This window comes from Xiphophorus maculatus, chromosome 12 (assembly GCF_002775205.1).
Source record: "Xiphophorus maculatus strain JP 163 A chromosome 12, X_maculatus-5.0-male, whole genome shotgun sequence".
Classification (NCBI taxonomy): Eukaryota; Metazoa; Chordata; class Actinopteri; order Cyprinodontiformes; family Poeciliidae; genus Xiphophorus; species Xiphophorus maculatus.
The window spans coordinates 24848594-24869934 of record NC_036454.1 but is presented as its reverse complement, the minus strand read 5'-3'; the positions used below and the strand labels follow the sequence as shown (position 1 = coordinate 24869934).

The following is a 21341-nucleotide window of genomic DNA, read 5'->3' as shown; positions in this document are numbered from 1 at the left end:
GAGTACTGTCACAATAAGATGAGGCTTATGTGAATCCAAACTATTAGGAAGTAGCTACTGTAAAGTCTGGTGTTGGCTCGGGTATCATAACAGGATCAGTTTGAAAACATCAAAATAACTGAAATGACCACGATGTTTTAAACTCAAGAATAAGACAAACACCAACAAGTGAGCAGCACCTTGGGTCCAGTCCGAGAGGATATGCATTAAAGAGCTGTCAGACCAATCTATAAACCTTAACCCAAGAAAACTTGCAGAGTGAATCAAACTTGCCTAAAAATTAGCAGGAATGGTAAAATGGAATACAATCCCCCTGGGCTGGAATACATCTATACATGTGCAGCTTTTACAAGCAGTTGTTAAACAGTCAAATATCAATTCAGTGACTCACAGAAAAGCCACATTTTCAAGATTGTTTTCAGTTCATGCAGTTTATATTGAAGTCTGCAAACTTCAATATATGCATTTGTGCAAACTCTGAACATGTTTTGCTTTGGAACAGAATGTGTATTGTTGCCAGTGCATTTCTATCTTCAGAAACATCAAGATCAAATTTGTATTTTAAAATGATTTCTAATCAATATGTGCTTTTATTATCCATTTGTGACATATAATGAGGTGTGAATCGCTACATTGGACTAAAGCACTCCCACCTTCAGGATCCATGTGATCAGGCAGTCCGTTACGCGTTGTTGTTGGCGCCATGATGGGGAGAGCTACAGAGTCTGCAGAGCACAAAGCCAACCTCAGCTTCTTCTTTGCATCGCTGCAGGAAAAGGTCCAATCAAATGTCAGAAAAGGCGAATTGAGTTGTAAAATTAGTTTTTTTTAAAGCACCATTTTGAATGTCTCACCTGAAAGAGAATTTGGAATCGTGCTGCTGTGCTGTCTGGCTGGCTGAGTCTGGCAGATCATCTGCAGAAATGTTTTGCAGAGCATCTTCTCTGGGAGGGTCATTCACATTGTCCTCCACACACAGCTCTGAAAATATACACCATTAAAGTCAATTACTGTATCTAAAGGCATTCATGTGCCTTGAACACATGTGTCGGTTTTCTCTGCTGACCTCCTGATCCATCATAAGAGGCTCCTCCGGTGGCTCCATCACTCGGGCTGGTCCTCTTGATGTTCCTGTACTTGTCCAGGATGTCCTCTGCTGCCTGGGCTTGAGTGTTCTGTCTTGGCACTGGGTCATCTGACAAACCACACAGCAACAATCAAGCAGCATGAAAACAAAACCCGTCATGGAGGAAGAGTTTCAGACATGCAAGGATTTTTTTTTAAAAACTTTAAAAAAAACAACAAAAAAAGAACCCAGTACTGACCTTGTGGGACACGATCCTGTGCAGCATCTTCCTTCTCATGTTTGTCCTTCTTCCTGAACGCCGTCATTGGCGCTGTGGAGGAGAGACGTGTGAAGAGTGACAACACTGTTAAATCCCCACAGGCTGATTAGTCATCACCAGTTCATGGCCACTTCGATAAAATTTTGTTATTTCATGGGATGTTTTGAGATGAAAATTATCACCGAGTTCCACTCAGAGATTAACATACACCCATAACCAGAAAGAGTGATCAATTTACTGATTCATTTTAACTGTTCTTTTAGGCAAAATTCAACCAACATAAATAGGTATGAACAATGTATTGGAACTAACATTGGTATAAGCATATATGTTATTTTTTTTAACATATTGGTATTGGTCTGATAAATAAAACTGGGCTGATTTTAACAACTGATATTTATTTATTTCTTTTTTTTTTAATCGCCCCGCAAGGGGTCTTTTTGTGGGCTCTAGTGTCCCTTTTTCAAAGTAGGCTGACAGGAAAAGGGGAAGGAGAGGGGGGAAGACATGCGGTAAACGTCGTCGGGTCCGGGAGTCGAACCCGCGACAGCTGCGTCGAGGCTACGTTGCCTCTGAATGTGGGTCGCACTAACCCCTCCGCCACCACGGCACACCCTACTGATATTTATTTCTATCTTGTTATTTGTTTCTCCAGAGGGAGGGAGAATGTTGACAATGTGGTATTTGTTTGATCTTGTGACATGATAGTGATGCAGTGCAGGATTTTGTGGATTTTAACTGAAGCTGCAGTGAAGTCAGGCCGTTTTTTTCTATGGTGAAACATAAATAATATTGGTAAATAGCGTTTTTGGCAATAACAGCAATATTAACACTAGATAACGATAGTGGCCCAAATTTTTTAAATAATTGCATTCTCTTTGAAATGAAGAGCATTCAGCTAAAATTATGTCAAGACTTTGTTGAGAGCTATAAAAAAGTTGTCTGAGACAGGAAAAGGGACATTTATCCAAATATTAATCTAGATTTCTGTATGTAAAATGTCAACTCTTCCTTGTTGTAGTGTAAAACTGCCCTGAACATGCAGGCATCCAGCCTCTCTTTACGGCATGCCTGAAATGCAGAGATGGGACATGTGGGAGGAAAAAAACAACTTTTTTTTCATGCTTTCTGAAAAAGGAACATTACAAATAAATAGCTAAAACTATCCCATTCATTCCAGTGGTGAGCGTATGTAAACTCTGAGCAAAACTGTAGCAACTGCATTTTTTTTCAAAAATGTGACCAAAATAAAATATAAAGCCAAAAAATATATGGGCATCTAGAATTAGACCTTTGGCATGTAGCAGAATTTCACAAAGGTCCACCATGATTCATAAACTGTGAATAAAAAGCAAAAACTCCTACTGATGTCCATCCTATTAAAAGTGGTGCCAAATGGACAAGCAAGTTACAAAGGCCTCCTCTGAGGCAACAAAAAGAAAACATGCTTTAAACTGTACGATGAATGACACTAGCATAAAAACAGAAGTGGGGGTGGATAAAACCGGATGCACGGAAGAGGAGCGTGACTGTGTGAACTTAGCCTACACCACGTCACACCACAGCTCTACAGCTCTAAGGTGACATCTACGAAGCAGCGTGGCGCGCAGCCGTCGGCTTCAGCGCTAACAGCTAGCACGACGACGACAGCGTGGAAGCGTTTACCTGGGACGTCACTCTCAGCCGTCCAATACAGCACTGCGAGGAACACAACAGACAAGGTTGGCCTTTGCGGGGACTACAGATTGAGCCTCACCATGTAGGGCATATGACACAAAAAACCCAAACGCTGCGGTGGTTTGGAGACAGGCTTGCTTGAGGCTTCACAATTCCTTTTTCTATAATTAAATAATATGATTCTAAAGAGTATTAAGCAGGATTTCTTTGCAGACAGAAGTTTGAGAAATGGTTATAGACTAGAACAGCAGCAAGAGATGTATCATCTATCGGTGCTGACAACAGAGAGGGTCTATCTAATGACCATTAGCTGCTGGCTGACAGCACTGCTGGGAGGGCTACAACCACACCATTCTACACAGTTAAAGTTCCTCTGGAGACTGATCAGCTTTGAAAAGTCTATATAAATCTGCAGCTGAGAGACCTGTGAGGAAAACAACCGGACGTGTCTCAGCGGTAACTTCAAACAACATGAAACATTATTTTCCAAATGGAATTCCATCAGCAATAGAGCAGAGATCACACATAATCATTCTCTTCCCCATGTTATAAATTGGTTTTGCTTTGCTCTTTAAAGTGTGATTTTTCCTGTCTGTAGTTATTTGGAGAATCTTTTTACCAACGCCCCACACCCTCCAAAAAAATAACAAACAAGTGAAAGTCATAAAAAATACGTTTAAAATGACTACATTTAATTTTTAATTTTAGCAAAAACAAAAAAAAATGAATGAAGACAATGCATCCATTTCCTTACCTTTGGGAATGGCTGACACAAAACGTTTCTTCCACCAGGGTCTGTTGCGATCAGATTTCTCATCGTCGCTGTCTTTTCTGTCTTCCACCTTTGGACAAATTGGACAGACGTTTAGACGTTAAAATGAGGAAAGCGTGTATTTAAAGGGCTACATGTGTGATATGTGACACCTTCTCCTTTATACATGTGGGCAATAACTCCAATTGCCCCAAAAAGCTAAGGTTTTAAAATAGCTTCTTTAGTGTTTCAGCTTAATAGAAAGTCACTTCTTTCAGAGAAAGATGTTTTTGTTTCTACTTTCACCCAGACCTATTCCATAAAATCCCATTAAAATAAATAAAAGCAAACATTTTGCTTTGCTTTTAACAAAAAGTACCACATTTACAGGTTCAACTTAAATATTTTGAATATGTGAAAGTGTTTTTTTTTTTTGTCAATGATTTTAAAAAGCAAAACTCATAAAATTATTGCACATAAAGTGAAATAATCCAAGGCTTTATTTCATGTAATTTTGACAATGAAAATACATCTATGAAGATGTTGATTTTATTTTCCAACAGGACTTGGCTTGACTTAAAGAGTTTAACAAGAACATGCATAAATATTCTTTTTGTAATTCAACTGATTGGAATCAGCCCAGCAGCTCAGTTGCACTGCCAGTGCAATTACTATATTGAATTAACCAATTTAATATTGGGTGTACTATTTTAGGTATTGTGTATTTTGAACATTTGAAGACAACAAGTGTCAATATCTAAAAAAAGACAAATGTCTGCTTTATGAGCATTAAAACACAGATTATGACAGTCGCTAATCGATAGGGTAAATAAAACAGAACTTGACCGTAGATCTTGTTACCTCTCCTTTCAGGGAGTCCTTGCTCGGCGAAGAGGAAGGTCCGGCGGCAAAAGCTCCGGGAGGGTCACGCTCTTCAACCGCCACCCGCCTGTTAAGGCCGGGGTCGCTTGTGGGCCGGCGGCCCGGGCACACGATGTCAGAACTGCGACTGCGGACCAGTCTGTCGGGGAAGGAATGGCGCTGCTTTGATTGCTCGAGCTCAGCCTGGGCCAAGCACTGAGCTGTGCAAATGGAGTGCCGTATGTCCGGGCCCATGGCACTGGCTTCAGGGATGGGAGGGTCAGGGGGAGGATGAGTGGGCCTGGCGTAGTGCACCTTGGGCCGAACTATTGTCCCTGTGGAGGAGCCTAAAACAATAAGGAAGAAAAGGAGTGAGGAAATCCATAAAACTATAGCAATCTAGTAGCAATATGTAGCAGTGTTCAGTAAATTATATCTATTTTCAAAGTAATTGACCAGTTTTCTAAAACTTTCTACAGATGTGTATTATGCTTGACTAAGAAAGTCCAAACATATTTATGAAATGGTACTTCTTCTCTGTATCAAACCATTTTCTGTTTCTAAAGAGACCACTTGAAACCTAATCAGCAGAAAAAAACTCTGTGTGTGTGGGGGAGAGAGCTAAAGAGAGATGTTGGTGGGAGATGAGCCCTAGGTGGAGGTAGGCCACCTGTTCCAAGGGTAGACTCTCTCCTGAAAAGCTTCCAATGGCAGCCTCGTGCCATAAGCACAGTGGGACAAGGGGACAGTGCCAAAGAGCCTGGGGTGAGGTCTCTCAACCTGTCATCCCCTCACCTTGCCTTAGAGTCACAGACATTCAAACATTTTCCTGCTCCACAAAATAAAATGCAAAAAGGGAAAAACTGTCAGAAGCTAAAGCTGGACATTTTATAACACTAAATTAGCTGAAAGAATGGGCATTTCCCTTTGTGTTCTTATAAGTCATAATGAATAATTTTAGTTTTAGATGACTCAAGCATGACCCATGCTCATGTCTAGCTTTGAAGGCCCACAAAACATTGTGAAATTGAAAATTACCTTCACCAGAGGAGAGTGGATCAAACATGGCGAGCAAAGAATCGGCCTGTGAAGGCGGGGATGTCAGATGATGGGCTCCTGCAGACGCATGAAAACAACGAAGCAATTAACAAGTGTTCCTGAAGATGAATGAATTTAAACTGTCGTGATGATGCACAGGGTTAGCCATGAGGTTAGGGGTAACGTAGTGGTCAAACTGGATGGGAGAAAAAGAATTTCCGTAAAAATTCAAATTAGATACCCAATCAATTTATTTATACTATATAAATTTTAGCCAATTATGTTATAAAGCCTGAATGAACAGCAGATTTACCTCCATAGAAAATTCAGTCGAAAAACCAACTTTCTAACTATCCAACTGTTCATGATAGTGGGCAGATTTTAGTTATCTTTGGTCAGTAAGAACCTCCACACTGAAGAATGTTACTGTTATTGTGACTGGTTAGTGCTTAGAATCAGAACCTGATTAGGTTTAGGGGTCGCCAATCATCAGTAATAGCTGATCAAGCTGAAAATCTATTTACTGCAGCCACTTACTCTTTTTCTCCATGCATCTGTTATTAGATAAAAAAAAAAAAAAAAAAAAAAACAACCACACATTTTTCTGACTCAAGACCAGAACTCCAAACACTTATACATATGTAAATATTTTCATTCCTGATTACCATACACTTTCATTTTGAATAGAATGCAATAATAGAAATATCAGAACAATGTAATACAATATAAGAATAAGCTCTGAAAAAATGAACATAGGGAGAAAAGCAGTTGTTTAGTTGTGTGGAAAGTATGGAAGTGGTAGCAGTTTTGGTAAAAAGGATCCAGTTAATGTGGATTAGACCATGTAAACAGCAGAGGAAAAAATAAATTTAAATCTCCTACCATGACCCGACTCCTCGCCATCCGGACTGGTCACGGAGTCCTTTCCGCCAAAATCTGAGCTACACTCTGATCGCAGGTCCTCGATCTTGTTTGGGATGTCTTCTGAGGTCGCACTGATACCTGCAGTGAACATGTACAAAGTGAACAGTTCTTTTGAGGTTAAAAGCAAATTCAATATCACCTCTGCAGATAGATGTTTTAACTTGGCACCAGTCAAAAAAAAAGTGCATGTGCAACGGTTTTTAAAACAAAAGAGGATATTTTTGTCTTTAGACTTTGCTGTATTGTCTCTCTCAGGTGGGAACCCAGTGGGAACTTTAAATTGGTAGCGTAAGCTCCCATGGGTTAAGGGAAAGACACGGGTAAGAATGATCATCAGAAGTGGACCATCCATCGGCAGGATCCTGTGGGACTTTCCTCCCGTGAGCTGAGCCAGGAATGTCACCGCTGGCTTCTTAATCTAGAATACTACTTCATGTACTTCCAAACTACACGTTCCACCTGAGCCCACGGACGAAGCAACCAGCATTAACCCCTGTGTCACTCAGAAAAAGTCACACACCAATGCAACTACGCAGGTTAGTTACCCTCCCAGCAACATGACCGCTCTAAAACAAAGAGCCTGGGAAAGAGAGGTCTTCTGTTTCTACCCAAACACACCAAAACATTAAAATTAATATCGATTAATATCTTTCCAAAGGACAAAAACAAAAAAGCACTACAGAGTCAAACACTGAGGACTCAAAGTTTTTAGGACACAGAAGCAAGCAAAGCAGCCTTTTTTTTGTTTTTAATTACATATTTACCTGAGACAACACTGAGGCCTGGTGTGCTGGGTCTCGAGCTGACTTCTCTGACCTCGGTGTCATCAGAGGTGCTGCCAACCCCAGAGCAGCTCTCCAGCTCCTGCAGACGCTCCTCCTGCTTCAGGTCTGGGGCTTCTGCAGACAAACCAAGAACAAAACTGTTTCATAAAAAGATTTCATTTTTATATTTTTCTCATGGCTAGTATTACAAAAAAAAAGCTTAAAAAAATTATGCCCTACTGCTGGGCAATAAATTGATTTTATCGATTAATCAAATTTTTGGTTTGGAAGATTTAATTTTTGGGAAATCTGAAATTTTTCTCATTAAAACAACTTTTTTCTCAACTTTAAAATATTTTAATAAAATTGAATCTTTATTCTGCTAATATTATAACTATTGTCATTGTTAAACAAAAATGTTCACAGCCTGGTCCTAAAGCTCTGTCATACAATTCACAGAAGGGATGATTAAAATAAAAATAAAGTCAAACATTTTATCTTTAAGCCACATCACCCAGCCCTGTTATGCTCCTTCCCTCAGTGACTGAGCACTGGCAGTGAGCTGGCTGATAGAAAACTCTTGAACTTTTCCCTCTCTTACAATAAAGACAAATTCAACTCTTTAGAAATAACTCACAAAAACCCTTAGAAACAACAAAACAACAACAAAAATCAGTATTTTCACACAAACAACAAATACTCAGATCCCACTGTAACTCATACATGGGCATTTTTAAAATCTTCCACTCACTTTGTTATGATTATCAGGGAAGCAAAAATGCACATATGAAAAACATAACACAGCCTACATCATTATTAGCCTTATAAGTGCCAATCTAAACAATAAAGCAACCGCATCCAATTTTTTTTTGCTACCCTGTGGTGCTGTTGGGGACGACCCAGAGGCTTTATTCTAGCAGCAGTGCTCGTTTGCATGCTCGTTAGTAATAATGCGTTGCTGAAGTGCTCTTTAGAGTGTAGTTTTCTGCTGCCTAGCCATGAAACAAGCACTGTGCTCGAACTGAGCACGATTTCGCACCATTATCGAGCAGAACAGGGGCAACAAATGGAACAAAAAAAAAAGCAATCAAGACACTCATGCATGTCATTTTTGTTGCAGTGCACATATTGAAATACTGCACTGCTTTAATTAACACAGGCCCAAGCTTTTCAAAGGAACACTTAAGACTGTTAACAAAGCTCTCTATTGATTTCCACAAAGCACTCGTTTTCAAAAATGGGAAGTCAGACACGGCATCTCTAATTGATATAAGATAAGAACTTTAATGTGGTTCATAAGGATGCGAGGAAGCGGCTATGAGTGCTGATGTTGCAGACGGAAATTCACAAACTTGGTCTCAAAGCAGCAGCTTGGCAAATCTGTCCAGATAAAGAACTGACAGTCTATAGGCTGACTGTAAACTGAGGACAGCTGCTGTCCTTGTGCTTCCTTCCCTGCTGCTGTCACAGGTGCAATCGCACCTGGTGGTCCCTCTAAGGAAACCCTTAGCTGCCTTTTACTGGCACAAGCAGAGCTGCCCTGAAAGACAGGCAAGTGTACAGAAATATGATGACAGATGTGCGCATACGTTCCTAGTGTGGAATGCGATGGAAAACACACCTGGTATTCCCCCCACTGTACTGAAGAAACATAAATGTGCACACATAAACACGTGTGTTCAAATGCACATCTGAGGCTGTCATTTAGTTGCAGAACAATACACGACACTGGAGCCAGTCCAGAAGCAACCTTTCGTTCCCACCTGAGTCACTTGGAAGGACCTCCACGCTCCAGGCCTCGCTGGTGGTCTCTGACATGGTGGAGCCGTAGGGGTCCAGCAGAACCGAGCTGGAGCCGGGAAGGCACAGCAGGCTGCCGAGCATGTTCTCCGCTGCTGCTCCTGAGAGCATGAGACAAAGGGTTAACGTCCTGAATCGGCACAGAGCAGCTACACTGTCTGGGGGAAAAGAAAAATGCTGACCCAGCAGCAACTTGCAACAGTGGTCTGACTTACAGACATGTTTACTTTATCAAAAGGCAACTACAGATGTGAATAGAAAAAGACTGTAAATATGTAGATTGTTGCAGTAAATCTTGAACTCAAAAATTCAATATGTAACTTCGGTAAACATATTCAGTGGCGGTTCTTTGCAGAAAGTTAAAGTCCCATTACAGTTCAACACAATCCACATTTATATTTACGATGATAGACCAGTAAAGTCTACCAAATAGCAAGTAGATATGTAGATTGCGTCTAATGGTTGTTATGGAGAATTGCTGACCAAAAGACACCACTATTTGCAGCAGTTCTCCATCAGTGAGCATTGGAGCCATTTGTTAACCTCTGTGGCATCCTGCTCATTGTGTGTGGGACATTACATATGGATCCTCTTCATCCAGCCTGTAGCTAATGACAGTGGCGCTCTTTGTCAGGTCATATTTGTACAGGAGCCAGAATGACATGGATTATGTAGTAAACATAAGGTAAAAAACACTCTGATTACTTTAAAAGAGGAAAGTGTAAATAAAAAAAAATGCTTTCTATTCATTTATCCTTAAAGGGAGTGCTCAGGGGACTAATAACTGTAAATGTAATTATTTTTATCATGTATAAAAAACATCAAAATGGAAAATCCTTTTTGTTTGTCTCATCCTATATTATAAAAAGTAAACTATTCTATCAACTGATGAATAACTTTTACAGGGTTCTGCAGGTTTCATCAACTCAAATTCAAGACTTTTTAAGAAAATTGCAAATGGCATTTAAGACCTGTATCACTACAGAAACGTACAAAAGAAAATCAAAAATAAATAAATCGTATCAGTTGGCAACAAACGTTAACCAATGGCTACGATGAATGTCACCCAGACAACTGCAGATAAATTTGCACCAACCCATAATCAACATAAGCTAGCTAGAGTTACCCTTGCAGGGTATATTAGCAGGTAGTTAGCTGTAGCCGTAACACCCTCGAGTCACAGAACCAAGTGAAAATGTCTGCACACGACTCAAAGTTTTGCATAATTTTGAAGTCCCGTGAGAACTACACAGAACATATAAGATTAAATACTTCTGCACAACAAAATTTAGGACCTGTGCATGAGGTATTTAAGGCCAACTTAAAAAAAAAAAAAAAAAAGACATTTAAGGCCTTAATTTTAAATACATTAAGTTGAAGCTATTTTAAACTGAACAGCACAATGGTTTGTGATAAGCAAAAACATGACCCGTCAAAGGACTGACAGAGTTGCACATAGATACACTAAGGTGTCCATTTGCTTTACTGGGACACACAAGTGGATGCACCACTGTGCCAAGGGTCAGAGGTTAATAGGAACATCTCATCCCATACTGGCCTCCGGGGCCACGACTTAGAGCTGCTGATTAAGTGCGGCATAATTCACAACCAAATTACTGCTTTGTTCATCGTCCTAGAAAGTCCCTCTATCTCCATTTGGGAAGCCGTGACTTAACAAGGCGGAAAAATGCAGCAGAGGAAGGGAGGGGGGAGCTGGGCAAGCAGGTGTGAGTGGGAGACGGTGTCCACGGCTCATGACCAAAAAGTCAACCTGTGGTAGGTGCACTCCCTGGTTAGTGAAGCTTCCACATCACAGCACATGCATAAACACTGTGAGCGCGCACACATGCCAGCACCCAGACAACAGTGTGTGCTGCCTTTTGGCAGGGGCAGGCCTCTCACTGACAGTGGGAGCGCTCCATCCCGCTGTCCATGTTTACAGTCTTCAAGGTAGGGGCGCAGAGTACTTGTCTTTCAGGTGGATGATTAAATGAGTGGCACAACAAGAAGTGAAACAATTAGAATTTCTGCCTCATTATCATGGTAATCTTATCAGAGGGATAATGAGGTATTAATGGATATTTAATGTGCATCTCATAACCCAATCCCTTGGAGAAAACACATAAGGAAATCGCTGTAAATTCACTTAATGATGGAAAAGTCCCCCAACGCCATATTCCGAAGAATGAAAAATGGTGGATGCAAATGAGAAGGAACCAAGGTCAATAAGACTGCGGGGACTGAGTGAATGTCAGCGAAGAGAGAGGAGGAGAAATAAGCAGGGGAAAGAGTACTGACAAAAAAAAACAAACAAAAAAAAACAGCAGCAGCAGCAAAAAAAAAAAAAGAAACAATGAGGGTCTCAGCGACACAGACGCTCAAAGATCCTTTCTGGTTGGGCTGTAAATAAACTTTTCAAGCTCATAACCTCAGTGTTCCCATCACAATTTTAGCCTTGTTTAAAGAATGCTCTATCCATTACATCCTTGGAAATAATCACTTTAAATAACATAGCTGCATCATTTCTTTTGAAACGGCAACTAGCTACTCTTTTTTATCTCAAATTCGAATACTACTAAAGAATGTTATTTTATTGATTGAATTCGAAATGTAAAGCTCATGTCATATAGTTCAGCAGATACTACACTATTTATGATCATTTGAATGATGATTAGAACTTCAAGTAAAAAAAAAAGTTTCTTTGATAATTAGAAGTTTTTTCAATCATCACTGCTGACTTGACAGTTGTCAAACTAACAGTAGTTGACACCCAAAAGCAGGGTAAACTACAAAAACCCATTGCTTGCATGTTCACAGAGTGCTGTATACAAGAATCTTGATGAAAGGTTTAGTGGAAGGACAAATGTGGTGGAAAAAAGGTGACTATATAAGCCTTGAGAAGATTGTCTTCGTACTTGAGAAGCAAAATAAGCAAATGCACTGTCCCAAAAAAGCCCAAAATCCAAGTGAGATACAGTGTGAAGTTTCCACACTCAGTGATTAATTTGGGAGACAAGTTCAAAGTCAGGGCAGCACACCAGTTCATGCTTACGTCAGCTGACAACCTTTATTGAGATGCTGATTTCATTTTCCAACAGGACTTGGCACCTGCCAGCACTGGGAAAAGTGTCAATACCTGGTGCAATGATCATAGAAAACCTATGTATCATCAAGAGGAAGATGAGACACATGGCAGCCAACAATGCGGACAAGCTAGAAGGCCGCTATAGAAGCAGTCTGGGTTTTCTTAAGATCCCAGCAGAGCCTAAGGTTCTTTGATGCTATGCCACTCAGTCATGCAGACGGAGGCCTGATCAAAAACTGCGTGCACATATGGTACATAGACATACGTTTCCATAAACCAGAAAAAGTCTCATTGCATATTAAATTTTTTACAGAAAAAAAAAAAACATTAAAAAAAAATTTGGGGGGGTTTCTGTAAGCATTAACTGCCAGCATTACTTGAAATGGATCACTTTGTGATGAATTTCAATAAAAACCAAGTTTCTCTTTTTGAAATGAACCAACTACAGCTGTATGTGTTCTACATTTCGCAGCAGGGGGCTAAGACATGAAAATGTGCTTTTGGATGCTGTTTCACCCAAATACCACAAGGTGATGACATTTCTCTCCATTTCCCTAAATACAGACGGTCTCTGTGTTCAGCAAACAAATGACTTGTGTACGTTCATTAATTACCTTTTGATACACAGAGTGAAAGTTTACACACATATGAAGAGCACAAAGAGATTCTGCACCTGCTATTTCCTGCAGTCGATCTTCATCCATATTTGGGTCAAAGTCGCTGCCAAGGACGTCAGTGCTCCAGGTTTCACTGACCGTCTCGGAGATGTCCCGGTCATCCGTCAGACCCATCATGTCTCTGATCTCGAACTTGCGCAATTTGTCATCCAGGTTGTCCTGTGTGGTAGCTGAAGGAGACAATCAAATTCAGAGTGAGCCGGCCCATTTTGTGGATAATTGTGCATGTATCGTGCTAAATATTTTAGTAACATTTAGAGGTGCGAGCACACACCCTGTTCGTGCTCCAAGAGCTGCAGCGCTTCTACGCCGTTGCTCCCCGAAGGTCCGGCTCCCAACTCGGAAACAGACTCTCCCTCCAGGTCCAGTGAGGACACAGAGTTGGAACGATTGGATGGTCCTTAGATTGGTAAATAGATCAATAAATAAATGCCAATGAGTCAACAGAAGCGTAATGTTGTGACCTCATTTATCAAACTGGAATACTGGATCTATTTGTTTGTTTTTTTATTCATCTATGCATGAAAAGATGAAAAATATTTTATTTCCTTTTTGTAAAAATACACAAAAAAGTCAACCAATTGTGATTTAGCATGCTTTAACTGTTTGACCTCAGGCTGCAGACTGACCCTCTGAGATTCCTTCCAAGTTGTCGCTGCACAGCGAGAAGCGCAGGGTTTTGTCTGGTTTACCATGCAGCTTAGTATCGTCAGCCGGGCCGTCCCCCTGGGGCCCATCAGCCATCTGCAAGTTCAAAACCTGCAGAGCAGAGGAGGGATAAACAGACAGCTCGTAGAAACTAGATCTGTGATCCTGCTTTGACATGAGCCATTCTGGTTAGGGGGTAGAGGTTACCAAATAAAACGACAGCAGTTCAAATTTCATTTGGAGCAGAGAATTAGTTTTCCACAAAGTACATATTTCCTTTTCCATTTATTGCCTATCCTTTGTTGGGAATGTAAAATGTATAGAAGAGACGATGAGAGGTCTCACTCCCCTTCAGTGACAGGAAATAATATTGGGCTGAATTTATCACATCATCATCTCCCCCTCCAAATGAGTACATTAATTCAAGTCCCATTACCTCATTCTCTGACATCATCCCAGGGACAGTTTGAGGACCAGTTCCGAATGAAATTACTAGCACCTCCTCTGGCATCAGCTCTTGCAAGGACTCCTGGGAGCTGGCCTCTGCCTCCCCCTCCTGGGCTATGTTGGTACGGCTACGGCTGCGAGCAGCTGCTGGGTTGTAGGTGACAGAGAAAAGAAAACGTATTTTAGAAATGTTAAATTTAAAAAAAAAAAAAAACTTAACCCCCCCCCCAAAAAAAGCTAGAGAGAACAAAATGTAAGCTCTGACAATAAATCACAAGTCTAAGACAGAAAACATAAAACCGTAACGACACAAAGACAGCTATTAATATAAACTAATACAATTTTAATTTATATTAAAGGTATTAATCATTAATAAAAGTGAATTACTTTACTGTATTAGGCATGGGTCGGTTACCGGTGACCAAGATTTCAAAAGATCACGGTGTTCAAACCTCTAAATCACTCATGACGCTCAGCTGAATGCAGTGCTGCACACTGCCAGTCAGCTGGCTGACACTGGCACCGCTTGCATTATGATTTCGCTGTTACCAAAGCTACAGCTGACAAGCCATGACCTGCATGCTTATTAATCAGCCCAGGCTGGCTACCCAAGCAGATAGTTTGATTAATTAACAAGCTAATTTGCAACTTGTTTTACTTGCTTTTTAGAGCAGAGGAGGAAAGAAAAAAGGTAGAATATTTCACGTAATAATCAAGTTTACTTGTACTCTGATTCTATATCTGCACATTTTAATTATAACTTGTTGCGTATGTGCTGTGCAATTTTTACTCAAGGTTAACACACCGTGAGAATGCCACACCGTCCCATGCCTGTTGTGTATGGATTAGAAGCAGCAATTAATTTGTTAGGCTGCTTAAAAGCAGACATATACAAAAGCTCATGCATCGCTTATCATGGGCTCCAAAAATAAAAAAAATAAAAAATAAAAGCCAACATGTCTTTTTATGCCTCCCTGTTTTCTAGTACAATTTATTTTTCCCAATTCCACTGATAACAAAAATCCAGATAATTCAAGAGTTTATTTTTTATATACATTTTAATAATAATAAAAAAATTATAGTCTAAAAATGTAATAAAAGTCTAAAGAAATGTACTTCAGTAATGTTTATTTTAAAAGGGATTCTTAGAAGCGACACTTCTAATATATAAATATAATTATTTCTAATTGTGTTTTTTCCCCATTTCTGAATAAAAATGGGAGGTTTTATTTTTTGAAAACATTCAGTGTGAGGTTACTCATACAATATTTTTTTTAAACTTCTTACACATTTGTACTAGTAGTGCCAGTAACTACAATGGTTGCTGTATGATTATTTTCAACCTGAGAAACAGAATAATAGTAATGGGTTATTTTCATTTTTTCACTTGATACCAATGGAATTACATCTGTATTCAAAAATACAGATGTTAAAAATACAGATGTATTTTTGAATGCATCTGTATTGCACTTATTGCAACTGGAGACATACTGGTGAGACTTTTTCTGTCCAATGCAGATTTCAGATTCCAAATTGAGACTCAGCCTGCTGCTGATTGGCGGTTTCAGTATTTGGCCTGTGGTCACAGCTCAGACCAGTTCAAGAGAAAATATGTTTTGTTTTTACACTAAGATAAAATTAAATTTTCTAAAGTTCCACTGTATACTAGTGCTGGTTCGAATATGAATGCTATGTAATCCTACAGAACAGAATAAAATATTTTGTCTCCACTCTACCTGGTAACGAATAGCCAAAATCTGATGAATGGCGAAGCAAAAACAATAATAAAAAAAACAGTTTAAACAAAATTAGTAAGCAAAACAAAACAAAAAAAACCAAACATTTTCTTTATCATGATCAGTAAAAGCTCTGTGCACACATGGACGACAGCAGTATTACGCAACAGAAAGCACGGTGGTCACTGTGCAGCGTGGAGAACGGACTAAAGCTTAATGTGTGTTATCTGACACGAAGGCTGGGTGAGACGACAACAACAGTGGGTTAGGTGCTCTGAGGCTCCCAGCTAACCGACAGGTTACCCACCAAAAGGGGTTACTAATGGAATGTGAGCAGACAGAGTGGTGGTTGAGGGGTCCCAGGATGTTATAGCGGCTAAATGTTGTCCTGGTCATTCAATGGCAGCACGAGAGGGGAAGAAAAGGACAAAGTAGGGAGTTGGAGACAGAACAAACACAGTATCTCAGAATTCAGCATAACATCTGAGTTTGAAAAGAAGCAAACACAAGTGGTTCATTTTTATGCAAGAGTGCTGCTTCACAATCATTTGAGAAAAAAAAATCCTAATGGCAGTGCTCTATGCTTCTTTTTTCTATCCATTACAATTAAAATAGTTCATTTATATTTGGTAATTTAATTGGTTGTCATTTCTGTAATTGAACCTTAATACAGGGCATGCCAATTATCCCTGTAACAAGCTGAAAAGTAGCACATTAGCTTCCCATGAAACAGCTTTTCACCACTCAGCTCTGCTTCGATGTAAGGAGTTTTATGAGATTTAGTGCATATCTTTTAGTACCTTATATCTAAAAATTACATCTACAAACAGGTCAGTAAATAGAGCCTAAAAACCTGAACAGCAAGAAGACACAGATGGAGAATGCAGCACAGGAGGGTACCTATGGGTAATCTGTTCTTCTTGTTGGCAGGGGTTGTAGCTGGGGAAAGCTGAGGGGTGTTGGAAGGAGTAAGCTCCAAACTGTTGCTCTTCACGGTTCGAGAATGGGGAACGTTAGCCAGCAAAGTCTCCAGGGCCATGTGATCCTCCTCTCGAAGGTGGTCACCTGCCATTACGCTCCGAACAAAGTCCACCTATAATACAAACGGAAGACATTTCTCTCAGAATCAAATGAATTCATTAACTGTTAGTTGACTTGGACAAGTTTATACCTGACATTTTAAAGTCTAAAAAGTAACTAAGAGTATTTAAGACACACAACACAATTACAAGGTGAATTATGTTGTGATATCAAGTTACATTTTTTTTATTTTTACTAATAAAAATCTAGAAAGCATGGTGTGTATTTCTACATAGCCATCCTGAGTCAGTATTGTGTGCGACCATTATTCGCTGAACTTACAGCTGCAAAAGTTTATCAGCTTCACACAAGCAGACATTTTTATCTGCTAAAGTCATACTGAGGACAGTCTAAACCTGATCCAAGAAGAGCAATCTGCAGAAAATTGTGAAATGGCTCCGTTTTTCTTACATGTATTATTGATGAATATTTAGCTCAAGATTTTTTTAGCAATAACTCTAAAACTAGGGCCCTAAAAACTTTTTTTTTCTTCCAGAGTTTTTTTTTTTTTTTTTAGAAATTCTAATTTCTCATCTTTTGGACAGTAGAATGAGAAATAAAGTTTGGTAATATTGTGATTCTACATTTCAGTTTTCTTTTTAGTTATAGGAAGGTCCTGACAGTTGACTCCTTAATGTATTCGTTTCGGTGTTCCTCTGAGTAAACTCTCCCTCTTTAAATCGCTGTAAGCCTTAAAGGAACATTGCACACCACACCTTTAAGATTTTTATCTGTAAAAAAAAAAAAAAAAATTATAAAAACAACCATGAATCATTTCCCTTATACTTGTCAGATATGCACTGTGAGTGTCCATCACATAAAATTCTGATATAACACGTTGATGGTTTCTTTACAAAGCACTTGTAAGGAAATAACAAAAGTAAAAAACGAACATAATATTTTCTGGACCGCTTAAGCAAAACCTACCAGTGCAAGCAACTGACTATGAGTAATATAGACTGCAGTTCTACTGAGCCCTTCGAGGAGATTCATGGAGGACATGGGCGGGGTCTCAACTGCTCGTCCTCCAATCACCACATCCAGAAAAGCGGCAACACAACTCTGGAAACAGGGGCAGAGCAAAAGAGAAGTTTTTCTAAAAGCACATCAAGAAGTGGCTCCTCCACAAGGCACCTTGATAGCTGAGTTAAAATAATGGGCTGCAGCTAACAATTAATAATCAATTATTCTATCAATTAGTTTTGATGATTTATCAGATTAAATAATGGGCACATTCAACAGATTTACAAAAATGTTTCTACCCTAAATGCAAAAAAAAATTTTTTTGTACAGGTTTGGCTTAATTACTGCTCTAAGCATGTTGTTTTTTCAACCAATGGTCTTTTTTTGAGTGTGTATACTCCAGTTAATGATTAATTAATAACTAAATTAGTTTAATTGATTCATCATGATTAATCCGATTAATTGTTTCAGAACTACACAGCATAAGACTGTTAAGTACTGCCCTTCTAATCCAATACTAAGAATAAGACATTCATTTGTCTTTATCAATGGTCAACCAGTGTGCAGAAAGTTTGTAATCACCTTATCAAACTTAGACAAACTGCTTTTCTTCCTGGGGTCTATATCATCATCGGCCATGGCTAGCTGCTGCAAAAGCTGCCCCACCTGTAGAAGAAAAGCAAAACAGCACCAGATAGTTGTTTTGTGGTCTTAATGTGCAAATATGTGCCGATAGAATCCTTCAGGAAACTCACCTGCATGAGATTAAAACGAGCCACTTCATTGATGGGTGCATCCGAGATAATGCCGTACTGTTCTGGGTTGACTATAGCCGGGCAAATGAAACAGGTCAGCAGGAGGTCGGTGCACATGGTGCGCACCTCACCCACCTCGAGTCGCTCCACACACGACAGAGTCTTGTACATCTGGGACACGATCCAGCGCAGGCTGTGAGGGAAGCAGTAGGTGTTCTGCTTCAGGTAACCAATGAACTTGTTCACCAAGGCAACCAGCTTGGCTTCGTTGGTCTCCACAGCTGCCTGAACTCTCTGCTTGTAGTCCTCAGAGCCTTTCTCCCCGAAGCGTTCCTGTTGGGCCGGGGTGAGGCGCTCCGTCACCTTGGCCGGGTCGGTCTCCAGGTGATCCTCATCCTCCACCAGCAGTTGCATTATGGGTTCGTGAAGGGTGGCGGTGAGGAAGAGCTTGGCCGAGTACAGGCCCTCTGAGAAGAGTTTGAAAAGGATGCTGAAGGCACAGGTTCCACGTCGCAGAAGGCGGCGGGGGTTGTCATTCTCCTTCAGCTCAAATTCTACCAGGTATCGCAACACCTGCCAGGAAAAAAATATACAAGTTAAGGCCAATCATCTTATGAAATGCCTACCAGACTTGTTCTGAACGTCTGACCTGCAACAGGTAGCTCTCATCCTCCTGCATGATACAGTTGCCATAAAGTGAGGTGAAGACGTTATGGATGACGCCCTGGGTGTGCTCCTGGTTAAGTCTTTCTCCTGCCACAAGGCAGGATGCAACAAGCCTGGGGTTTTCCCTCAGCCTGGCCAAGAATTCGCCATAGATCGTCTCCTGGAAACCCAGAGTCTTGTAGCCGTCGATGAACTGTGTATCTTCCAGCATCTTGGCATGTTGGCAGCACTCAGCCGGAGAGGCCTCCACACTATCGGACAAATATTTTTCATAATCAAAATAATTTAACTTAAAAAGAATTAAAATTCTTGCTTCAACAGACAGTTAGTTTTTGATTTTCTCACAACTAAGGCTCCACACATGGTTAAAACTTAAAACAGAGTTTAAACGGTGAACAATGATCACAGACATATAGTAAAGTTGGTCTTGAAAAGGTTGACATTGGGCTTCCTGATTAATCCACTCAAAGCCCTGAAATCAGTTTGATTCAAAAATACTTTTTTTGATCCCAAAGGGAAATTAAATATAACTCATACTAATTCAAGATTCTTCAAAGAGTTAAATGACCTACGCTTTAGACTCATGGCAGGACTAAGCTCTACCGACTCTCCTGTGAGGGATGGTTTATGTAAAATTGTGGTTTCTAAAGCCTCCCCAGTCAAACAGAAAGCCTCATGGCAGTCTGACCTGGTGAGAATGAGCCGATCAAGGTTGATCCTCTGCTGCTTGGCGATCCAGGCCGCTCGGTACAGCCTCTCGGCCGTCTTTAGCACATCGCTGTTGAGCCTCTGGATCAGCTGCTTCTCCGATGCCACGTACAGCCGCTCCTGCTTTAGGTGGTGGGCCAGAGTGTGGATGTCTGGCTTCACCATCTTCACGGGCTCACGCAGACCGAGAACGAAATGGCTGCAGAACGAATGGAGACAAAAATTAGAAAATGAGACAAAGTCAAAAGCTCCAAAAAAAAAAGTCTTTCAATCAAAACGTCTCAGAGATACAAGTGACGGGAAATAAAAATCCTGTTAACCAGGTGCCATAAATAGTTGCATAATGCCTTTCAATGAAGTTTAGAAGAGGTTTTTTGAAGTCTGGGAAAACGGACCACAGTGATATCATCAGGGTTATCGCTGCTTGGGTTTCAGTTCCATTATTCTCCAAAAAAGGAAGTCAGCATTTATGGTTGAATGGATTGCACCATAAACCCTTCCAGTCACTTCATTGGAGAACTCTCAGAGCCATGGCTTAAATTATTTCATGAAAACAAAAAAGATCACACTTTTTGCTCATCTAATGAGAGCTATCTATTCAATTCAATTAAAGAACAACTTTAATCACCCCAAAGGGAAATTAAATGTTTCCGTAACTGCAGGGTTTCACCTAGAAACTTACCAAGGCGGGTGGTTCGGGCGCTAAGGCAGTCATCCAGAGGCCTATTGTATTATTGTTTTAAGGTTTTAATGGCTCTAGTGGCCTTTATTGGAGAGTGGTTTGACAGGAAAGTAGGTCATGAGAGAGGGGGAAGACATGTGGGGGAAGATATTGGGTCACCAGGCCTGATTTCGGGCCACCAGGCCAGAATCGGCTTAGTAGCCGATTTCAGCCACCAGGAATCACCCTGGTGGCCGGAATCGGCCTCCATGGACACGGTCGAGGCCATGATTATGAAGGCCTCGACCAAGGCATCCTTACATGAGCTGTGCTTTTTTTTACGAGTTGTAAATACTGAAGGCTGGGGGCAGGAAGAATTTTCTGTAGCAGTCTGGATTACAGCGGATCTGACAAAGCCTCTGATTGAAGATACTCTGTTGTTGTATGGCTGATTAAGAGCATTTATTGTATTGATCTTCATCTTATGAAGTATCCCGAATTGCACGACCATCTCCAAAGGTTTCACAGCATTTTTCTTTATCAGCTTGTTTATTTTTTTATTTTTTTTACTGAGGATAGTTTTTTTAGAATCTCCTAAAAAGTTTCTAGGACATTTTTTTAGAATCTCCTAAAAAAACAAAATAATGTATGAAGAACTTGTACTCAGCTGGACTTGGAAATGGTTGTGTTTTCTCCTAAGTATTGCGTGAACATTAGTTTGAGTGATGACAGCCCCATCATGCGAGGGAAATCA

The 21341-nt window shown here is 40.3% G+C and overlaps 1 protein-coding gene across 6 annotated transcripts in view; it reads right to left on the bottom strand.

Moving 5' to 3' along the window:
- Positions 1–21341, bottom strand: part of gapvd1 (GTPase activating protein and VPS9 domains 1) — a 35655-nt gene that overhangs the window by 7213 nt on the left and 7101 nt on the right. Inside the window, exons 2-23 of one of the 6 annotated variants that reach the window (XM_023343668.1) lie at positions 19907–20125; positions 19202–19469; positions 18553–19125; positions 18380–18463; positions 17762–17896; positions 16655–16847; positions 16062–16142; positions 14008–14165; positions 13553–13682; positions 13198–13323; positions 12920–13093; positions 9125–9262; positions 7362–7496; positions 6556–6675; positions 5674–5751; positions 4636–4982; positions 3778–3865; positions 3012–3044; positions 1326–1397; positions 1067–1195; positions 855–981; positions 654–766 (exon numbers count right to left, since the gene is read on the bottom strand). In XM_023343668.1, the coding sequence (XP_023199436.1) occupies positions 654–766; positions 855–981; positions 1067–1195; positions 1326–1397; positions 3012–3044; positions 3778–3865; positions 4636–4982; positions 5674–5751; positions 6556–6675; positions 7362–7496; positions 9125–9262; positions 12920–13093; positions 13198–13323; positions 13553–13682; positions 14008–14165; positions 16062–16142; positions 16655–16847; positions 17762–17896; positions 18380–18463; positions 18553–19125; positions 19202–19469; positions 19907–20091 (3487 nt within the window). In that variant the 5' untranslated portion in view covers positions 20092–20125. The remainder of the gene's footprint in view (positions 1–653; positions 767–854; positions 982–1066; positions 1196–1325; positions 1398–3011; positions 3045–3777; positions 3866–4635; positions 4983–5673; positions 5752–6555; positions 6676–7361; positions 7497–9124; positions 9263–12919; positions 13094–13197; positions 13324–13552; positions 13683–14007; positions 14166–16061; positions 16143–16654; positions 16848–17761; positions 17897–18379; positions 18464–18552; positions 19126–19201; positions 19470–19906; positions 20126–21341) is intronic. The other 5 variants (XM_023343670.1, XM_023343671.1, XM_023343672.1 and 2 more) reach the window with 5 other exon arrangements.